The 9422-nt window shown below is 37.4% G+C and overlaps 1 protein-coding gene across 1 annotated transcript; it reads right to left on the bottom strand.

The window, feature by feature from the left end:
• Window positions 1-3027: 3027 nt before the first annotated feature.
• On the bottom strand, window positions 3028-7724 carry LOC142213316 (uncharacterized). The gene is made up of 6 exons (XM_075281664.1): window positions 7655-7724; window positions 7391-7533; window positions 7028-7295; window positions 6584-6762; window positions 3296-3354; window positions 3028-3178 (listed from the first exon to the last, which is right to left on the bottom strand). Exons 1-6 carry the CDS (start codon window positions 7722-7724, stop codon window positions 3028-3030), a joined length of 870 nt encoding a protein of 289 aa, XP_075137765.1.
• Window positions 7725-9422: the final 1698 nt, after the last annotated feature.

Genomic DNA, 9422 nt, shown 5'->3' with positions numbered 1-9422 from the left:
TTGACTACTAATTTAATATTTTCTATTTGTGTATGAGTTTCTTTTACACAGCATAAATGAATGGCATCAGCAAAATTGTCAGCAAGACTTTAACCGTCTTTTAAAGGGGTATTTCCATCTGAAGAATCTTATCTATACTGCTAGCTTATGTAAATTCAACAGTTTTCCTAAATGCATTGCTTTAGAAATACTGCCTTTTTTGCCTGCTATCTGAGATTGTTTATTCATTATTGTTGAGACACCCGTCCTATAACTGATATAAAAAACAGGTCAGGAGGACGATTCACTGCTCTCTGAGGGGTCTGAGTACTCTTGCTGCTCTGTGGTCAGGACAATCAGTTCAGCTAATGTTAGGTTCACACTAGTATTTGGGATTCCATTCTTCAGTCCACTTGGAAACCCTATCTGCTTAAAAGAGGTTACCTGTGGAAACCTGTAGACTCCATAGACTATAATGGGGACTGATGGGTTTCCACCCAGTTTCCGCCTGAAATTGCTAGATAGAAAAGTTCTGCTTACAGGACTTTTCTCTCCACCTATTGGTTACAAAGTCCCTAAACACAAGTGTGAACCAACCCTTATTGCAGTTTGCTGATAAAAACTCAGACAGTGCCCATTATGTCCCTACGTAAACACAAAAATTACATTGAGTGTAATGCAAGTCTGTTGTCTCTGAGCATATATTAGGTTTCTAGTAATTAGATTTCTAGTAATCATAATAAATAAACTTCATAGGTGCTTCATAATGTTTTGTTCAACAAACAGTCAAAGCCCTCCCACCAGCTTGCTGAAGAATACAGAAAGTGAGAAGAAGAGACAGCAGGCAAAGGAGACGAGAGAGGAAAATGGGAATACTTTTAATTTACTTACATTTCTAAGCATTTCCCTATGTAATTTTTCATTTTGAATGGGTATTCAATCTGAAGGATCTTAGCTGCTAACTTATGTAAATTGAACAGTTTCCCCATATAAATTGCTTGCTATGCTATGTGACATTATTCCTCCAATTGTTTACACAATGTTGCCTTGGTCTCAAGATCTGGTTATGAAATGAATTTTGTATATGTCGTGTTTTTCATCCATTGCCAAGTATTTTACATTGACACATAGTCTTAAGTCCTTTGTTCGGAGCAAAAGCAGCTGAGCATCTATATCTCAAGCCACTAATGAAAGTGCTAAAGAGTTACAGGGCTTCACAACTTATGAAAAGTAGCAAAGCAGCAGAGCTTGAAGGTATATATATATATATATATATATATATATATATATATATATATATACGAAGGAATATATACAGTCCTATGAAAAAGTTTGGGCACCCCTATTAATCTTAATCATTTTTAGTTCTAAATATTTTGGTATTTGCAACAGCCATTTCAGTTTGATATATCTAATAACTGATGGACACAGTAATATTTCAGGATTGAAATGAGGTTTATTGTACTAACAGAAAATGTGCAATATGCATTAAACCAAAATTTGACCGGTGCAAAAGTATGGGCACCTCAACAGAAAAGTGACATTAATATTTAGTAGATCCTCCTTTTGCAAAGATAACAGCCTCTAGTCGCTTCCTGTAGCTTTTAATCAGTTCCTGGATCCTGGATAAAGGTATTTTGGACAAACAATTCAAGTTCAGTTAAGTTAGATGGTCGCCGAGCATGGACAGCCCGCTTCAAATCATCCCACAGATGTTCAATGATATTCAGGTCTGGGGACTGGGATGGCCATTCCAGAACATTGTAATTGTTCCTCTGCATGAATGCCTGAGGATTTGGAGCGGTGTTTTGGCTCATTGTCTTGCTGAAATATCCATCCCCGGCGTAACTTCAACTTCGTCACTGATTCTTGAACATTATTCTCAAGAATCTGCTGATACTGAGTGGAATCCATGCGACTCTCAACTTTAACAAGATTCCCGATGCCGGCATTGGCCACACAGCCCCAAAGCATGATGGAACCTCCACCAAATTTTACAGTGGGTAGCATGTGTTTTTCTTGGAATGCTGTTTCTTTTTGGACGCCATGCATAACGCCTTTTTTTATAACCAAACAACTCAATTTTTGTTTCCAAAATGAAGCTGCCTTGTCCAAATGTGCTTTTTCATACCTCAGGCAACTCTATTTGTGGCGTACGTGCAGAAACGGCTTCTTTCTCATCACTCTCCCATACAGCTTCTATTTGTGCAAAGTGCGCTGTATAGTTGACCGATGCACAGTGACACCATCTGCAGCAAGATGATGCTGCAGCTCTTTGGAGGTGGTCTGTGGATTGTCCTTGACTGTTCTCACCATTCTTCTTCTCTGCCTTTCTGATATTTTTCTTGGCCTGCCACTTCTGGGCTTAACAAGAACTGTCCCTGTGGTCTTCCATTTCCTTACTATGTTCCTCACAGTGGAAACTGACAGGTTAAATCTCTGAGACAACGTTTTGTATCCTTCCCCTGAACAACTATGTTGAACAATCTTTGTTTTCAGATCATTTGAGAGCGGGCTGTCCATGTTCGGCGACCATCAAACTTAACTGAACTTGAATTGTTTTGTAGAAAGAAATGGTCCAAAATACCTTCATCCAGGATCCAGGAACTGATTAAAAGCTACAGGAAGCGACTAGAGGCTGTTATCTTTGCAAAAGGAGGATGTACTAAATATTAATGTCACTTTTCTGTTGAGGTGCCCATATTTTTGCACCGGTCAAATTTTGGTTTAATGCATATTGCGCATTTTCTGTTAGTACAATAAACCTCATTTCAGTCCTGAAATATTACTGTGTCCATCAGTTATTAGATATATCAAACTGAAATGGCTGTTGCAAACACCAAAATATTTAGAACTAAAAATGATTAAGATTAATAGGGGTGCCCAAACTTTTTCATAGGACTGTATATATATATATATATATGTACTCAAATATATATATATATATATGTGTTTGTGTATATATATATATATATATATATATATATATATATATATGTATGTGTATGTATATATATGAATGTGTGTGTACATAGATTTATACTGCATCTACATTTGGCATTTGCATGTCTTAATGGCTAAAACAGAGCGTATGTGTCCATTTCTGCTTCTGAAAGTATGCGTTTCATATTCCAGTGGTACACAACCATTGCCTGATCCTTCAGCCCATACTAAGCAGTTATCCCTTTTCTGAGAATCCCTAAAAGAAAAACAAATATCAAGTCATTAGAGTGCTATGTAACATGTATCCACCCTGTACCCCAGGAAGTTGTGCCATAAACAACCTGGATAATGAGAGGAGATCAGATGTGCTTACCGGAGTAGACAATGATTTCCTGATGAACAGCTGCCTAAGCATCCTCCTACATCAATTTCCTGTAGGATTTACATGACAAAGACAGTCAAATTACACCTCCATTTCTGTATACAATACAAGAGGCAAATGAAAAACACTTATTTGATTAGTAGAAACCTTTTTGCATATCAACAACTGTTTCTGCACCACAGGAATCGTTCAAACGTAACTAGTTGGATCAGATATTAGGTGATTTGTGCAGAAAAAAAGTCAATTATTACAGGATTGTCACTATATATACATCAATATGTGTGGTTTTTTTTTTTTTTTGTCAAACATTTGGGAGAAAATCAAGCAGGTAAGTTTACATTCTTTTAGGTTAAGGCCCCCCCCGAAAAGCTGGTTTTGTTGCAGATTTTGTTCCCTTTTTTTTAGTTAAAGCCAAGAGTGGCTTCAAAAGGTATGGGTAATTTAAAATAAGCACTCATAGTTCTCCCCTTCTACTAAATCCAATCTTGGCTTTGGCTCAAAAAACTGCAGAAAAATCTTTAACAAAAACAATTTTTCTGTAACGCGGGACCTCAGCCTTAAGCTATTTTCACACGACAGTGAATTATGTTTTTTTTAATAGATGTCACACAGCAGCAATAAATTCGATTCAAGTGAATGAGGGCTATTCACATTATTGTTCTTTTGAAGGTACGTTGTAACAAAATATGAAAAAATGTCACAATATAAGGCGTGTTCTGTTCTGTTTCACAGATCCCTCCATACACTCAAATGTATGGCACATCAGTGAAGACAGGTGCCCATCAGGTACATGACAGCCATGAAAAATAAATATTTTGTATCGTTCGTTTTGCATCTCGGTCATTTGAATGTAGCCTTAGGGTATGTCCTCATGATGTATGGAAACTGCAATAGATTTTGGATTGTGAATTTTGTTGCAGATTCACAGCACACTATGTATAAACATATATTACATGCTTAAAAATATAAGGAAAATGTTTGTTTTTGTAACGTGTTAGCCAGTGGTTATGAAATATAAAAAACAAAAAACTTACAATTCTTCAGTAGGTGATACCTTTTTTAATGGCTAACTCATAATGATGACAGAATATGACGTTTTGAAGCTTACTATGAGCTTCTTCTTCAGATATGTCTATATCTATGTGTCTATATATGAAGAGGAAGCCCAGAGGAAGCTTTGAAACGTCATATTCTGTCATCATTATGAGTTAGCCATTAAAAAAGGTATCACCTACTGAAGACTTGCAAGTTTTTTGTTTTTTTTATGCTTAAAAATGTGCAGTGTAGGTCAGTTTTCATGCATTCTACTATTTTTTTCCACAGCATACGGATATTACTTAGCAAAATCTAATCCACTTTGTAAGTACAGAGAGATGCTTCAGATTTTCCACCTGCAAAGGCCAAATAAATCAGTAGCATGTCCAGTTCAACGTGAGCATACATTAGTTATTGATAGCTGTCTATGTTCTTAAATTGACAAAAGCAGCCACAGTCCAAGATCTTAAGTCAAATTAAAAATTTTTTGTTTATTCCATGTGTAGCAATGTTTCTATAGTAGCTATATTAGCTATGTTAACACTCATGAGTAATGTATAATCAATCTTAGTAATGTACCGTGTTTCTCCTAAAATAAGACCTACCCCGAAAATAACGCCATGGAGGCTCCTTGTAATTCCCACATTGATCTGGCATGATGGTCATTGCACCGAAACGTCCCTGCTTAACATTGGATCAATCATTCATGTATACCTAAATACCGTTTTTTTCCATGGCGCATCAACCTATGTTACCTTCACAATAAATGTATTTGTTTATTCATCACTGAATCAAGAGTGTGCAGCAGATAATTTCTTTTTTTGGATACTGATATGGTCAGAGAACCCATTTTCTGCTTGCACCTCAATCCAATATATGAGTGTGCGGTTCCACTGTTTTCTTACATTTGGTCTACCATGAAAATAAGTCCTAGCTAAATTTTCCAGGTATTTTGGAGTAGGTTAGAAATATAAGCCCTACTCCAAAAATAAACCCTGGCTAGTTTAACCCCTTCCTGACATCTGCTGGCAATTAAGGCAGATGCTGGGTACTTAAAGATGGCTGCAGCTACCAGAACTACTGTACTAGGTCTCCGTTGTAATGTACAGCAGAGACCCAGAGTTAAGGCCTGTAATCAGTGTGTACTCATTGTTGAGCGTGAACTCCTCACCCCTCCCCCCACAGTATTACAACTGCCCAGGGCCAGTCTGTGACCTCCTACCTTCCCTTCAACCCAAAGCAGCACACCTATACCCAGGGCTGGTCTCCACTGCCTTAGCCACTGTTCGGCGTCTGCGCTAATGTGCAGCAGAGTCCCAGAGTTAATGCCTACAATCAGAGTTTACTCTGATCGCGGGCATTGTTGAGTGTGAACCCCCCTCAAATCCCCTCCACCACAGCAACTGTATTGAGTCTCTGCTGAAGTGTACAATAGAGAACCGGAGTTTATGCCCGCGATCAGAGTCTCCTCTGATCACAGGCATTGTTGAATGTGACGCCCCCCTCCCAAAGTATTACACCTGCCCCGAGTCAGTCCGTTAACCCCCTAACAGCCACCCTGTTCCTTTGACAGCCGGGAACCTAATGAAGGCTCCCAGGCCTGTTATAGGAATATTACTATTGAGGGGGGGTCATAATATACCCCCCTCAATAGTAATGTGGAGAATCTCCCATAGACTGCAATATGTTGAATTGCAGTCTATGGGATGATTGCAGGTTCAATTCCCTAGGGAATATTAATAGTAAAAAAATAACAACCCCCACACAATAAAAGTTCAAGTCCCCTCCACTTTCACTACAAATGCATATAAACTAAAAAATTATGGTGAAACGTATACATATGAGGTATCCCTAGGTCTGAAATTGTCCGGTCTACAAACTTATAAAATATTTTTCCTGTATATTGAACACCATAACGGGAAAAAAAATCAAAAGTGCCAAACTGCCGTTTTTTTGCCATTTCACCTCTGATAAAAATGTAAATAAATAGTGGTCAAATATGTGACTGTTGTTCATGTAAAAAATTAAGACCTACCCCAAAAATAAGCCTTAGCTCTTTTTTTCGGAAAAAGAAATAATATAAGACCCTGTCTCATTTTTGAAGAAACATGGGTATAGCTGTTGTAAAAATAGAGCAGTTAACATGTAAATATACTATATTCTTTCCAACAAAAAAAAGAAATCAAATAACTAGGCTATCTTTATATACAACAGATGTATTTCAAAGATTAATCATTTAATTACCTTAAGCTTCTCCTCTTTAATGCCCTTGGCATTATATATGACTTCATAGTAATATTCAAGATAAGTGACCCTGTAGCACTTTTCCTTCATTTCACATGTTTCCACAGTCTGCACTACTTCTGCTCCATTTGGACTTTCAACAATTACATTGTCAAATTTGGTTGGGGCACACTGAAGACCTGTAAGTTATATTGTGTGTTATATTAATGAACCCACAGAAGAGAAATGTCAGAAACCAGTACATAATACTAGCTGTTGGGATCAACTGGTGCTGGAGCAACTTACTCATGTAACCATAGCAATGTTTGAAACATACAGTTTACAAGTAGCAATACAAATGAACATACTTGCATATTCATAACTGGTTGGATACTTTATGAAATCAAAAGTATATAGTCTGCATTTAAAGTTCATTATATATCAGTTTTCACAATTCAATTATACCTGAACTAACTGTTGGACTTGAACATTTCCCAGTATCTATTGTTGATTCAAAGGGTGTGTCTGGGAAGAAGGTCTTTAGAAATGGCATTCTGATGCACTCCTGTGGGTTGGGATTGCATTGACAGTCCTCAATCACCTCCACTTCTTGAATTCCCTGGAACAGCAAAACCCTCTCTAGTCCAACATTTGTTGGTTGACAGCTGGTCTCATGGGGACATGATGACTCTGAGCCTGATGTTAGCACTGTGTCAGACATTCTCTCTCGTAACTGTAACAATACAATATAAGTGTAACATGTTTTATGCAAAACAGAATCAGAAACAAAGAAATATAATGTACAAAGGGATAAATCACAACATTAACCTTTTTATTTTTCAGGAAGTCCAGCATTGATGAATGTTTTGGAAGCCCATGAAATCCGTAATTGTAAGAATTTAATCTTTGAGGGACTCCACAGTGGGATCTGCATAAACCAACATCCACACTTACAGGACTACCTGAAATATCTGTAAAGAATAATGAAAATTAATATTGTAAATGCACAAATAACATCACAAATAATAAAGTAGTTTAAGAGATACAGCACCAACACATCTTACAACAGTGGCCAGAGACATAAATTCCTACCTTGTCCAATATAGACAAAATTGCTTTGTCGTTTACAACATCCTCGTTCTGTAAACAAATTCCTGTTCATCACACCGTCATCTGCAAAAGGGTATACTACCATTAGATGACAGTAATCAAACACTTGGGATTGACATATCTTGGATTGGCTATAGTTAAGTGCGGTACATTATTTTAGAAAAATGTGTCAGCACTACAAACATATTGGTTAATAGATAACTGAATGAAAAAACAAAAAAAAGTTACTACTTTTCCAATGAAGAAACACAATGTGAATACTTACAAGCAGCAGAGAAGAAGCAAAAAAAAGTGCAGATGTTGAGCTTGACTAGCAGTGAGTACTCCATGTCTGATTCCTAATATTGTCTCCAAGATACTGGTTGAGTTTCTACACTTGCAGTGTAGACTTTTATATCCGTAGGGAGACAAATCTAATATGTATATTGGTGCCAATGCTACAATAAGAGGCTACTGGGATACTGAGATTGTAATCTTAATACAACACAAAAGTGGTGTCAAAGACCCTTAAACTAATTGAATTTCCCCACTCAAATGTCTCTGAAGACAGTGGTTAAACTCCACATCAAAGGGTTGCTTCAATACCAAATTACCCCCTAAGCTTGGCTCATCTTTTGCTTTTATTTACTTACTCTGCTTGAGGTGTGAGATCCAACTACTTTTGCTAGCCAAATGAAGCCTTAAGTAGCTTTAAGTATCTTCCATTTGAAAAGAAAGACAAGTGCTATTATTTTCTTGTTCTCTGTTGTCTCTTATCTGTAGTGATGAAAGCTTTTTTTTAGCTTTCATCACACTCCAATGTTTACGTTTGCTGTGTTTTATTTAAAAACTGAGACTTCAAGGGATTGTAGTCATGCAGCATGGAAAACAATACCTGCATTCTATTAAGTTCTACAGAAATATAGTATGTTATATAGGAATACATGAGTATCAAATTATAAAAAAAGTGACCATATAAGCGTATGATCACACAGCAGAATTATGCTGCAGAAAAACAAAGGGCGATATGCTGTCAATAATCTACATATTTTAGTTCTTCATTAGGATGAGGCCCCATGTTACAGAAATGCAGCTTTATTTGTTGCAGATTTTGCTGTGTTGTTTATAGCCAATAGTCAGGAGTGGCTACCAAAGGAATGGAAAATATATAGCAAGTTGTAATACTTCTACCTTCTGCGCAATTCACTCCTGGCTTTAACCCCTTAGTGACCGGCCATTTTTGGATGTTTAAGATAAGTTCACACATGGTTTTTTGGTCGAGAAACTGAGGTGGAGGCCGCCTTAGGTTCCGGACCAAGATACGGATAGCTGCGACTGGATACCGGTGCAGTGCACCGGCATCCAGTCGCACACTCCACCCCGGATTAGGACCAAATGTCGCTTCTTTTTCCGGGAGTCATGCCACTTTTGCAAAGCCCCTGAATTGCCAATAAAGTGGAATCCGCAGACATGTCACCCCATTTTGGACACTACCCCACTGATGGGATTCATCAAGTGGCATAGCAAGCATTTTTAACCCTTGAGTGTTGCATTTATTTAGTTTCCAGAAATGAATGTGCAACTGATAATGAGAAGTTAAAAATGAATTTTTTCCAGAGATTCACCATTTCAGTACCTGATATGTTGTGCCCAACTTATGTCAGCAGAGATACACACTCTAAAAAATGGTAAGTGGGTATCCTGGGCACAACAGCTTTTGAAATGTTCATCTCTGATATAAGTCGGACACAACATATTACGCACTGAAATG

The sequence above is a fragment of the Leptodactylus fuscus genome, chromosome 1, assembly GCF_031893055.1.
Source record: "Leptodactylus fuscus isolate aLepFus1 chromosome 1, aLepFus1.hap2, whole genome shotgun sequence".
Lineage (NCBI taxonomy): Eukaryota > Metazoa > Chordata > Amphibia > Anura > Leptodactylidae > Leptodactylus > Leptodactylus fuscus.
The sequence above is the reverse complement of the archived record's forward strand: the minus strand, read 5'-3'. Positions and strand labels throughout refer to the sequence as shown.

What these genes read in the sequence shown, in the direction of transcription:
- LOC142213316 (XM_075281664.1), bottom strand. Translation starts at nt 7,724, where the DNA reads ATGAACAGGAATTTGTTTACAGAACGAGGATGTTGTAAACGACAAAGC. An exon ending in AAGTCCAACAGTTAGTTCAG is followed by an intron (nt 6,763 to 7,027) that starts GTATAATTGAAT and finishes TATAACTTACAG; the next exon opens with GTCTTCAGTGTGCCCCAACC. An exon ending in GGAAATCATTGTCTACTCCG is followed by an intron (nt 3,179 to 3,295) that starts GTAAGCACATCT and finishes TTTTTCTTTTAG; the next exon opens with GGATTCTCAGAAAAGGGATA.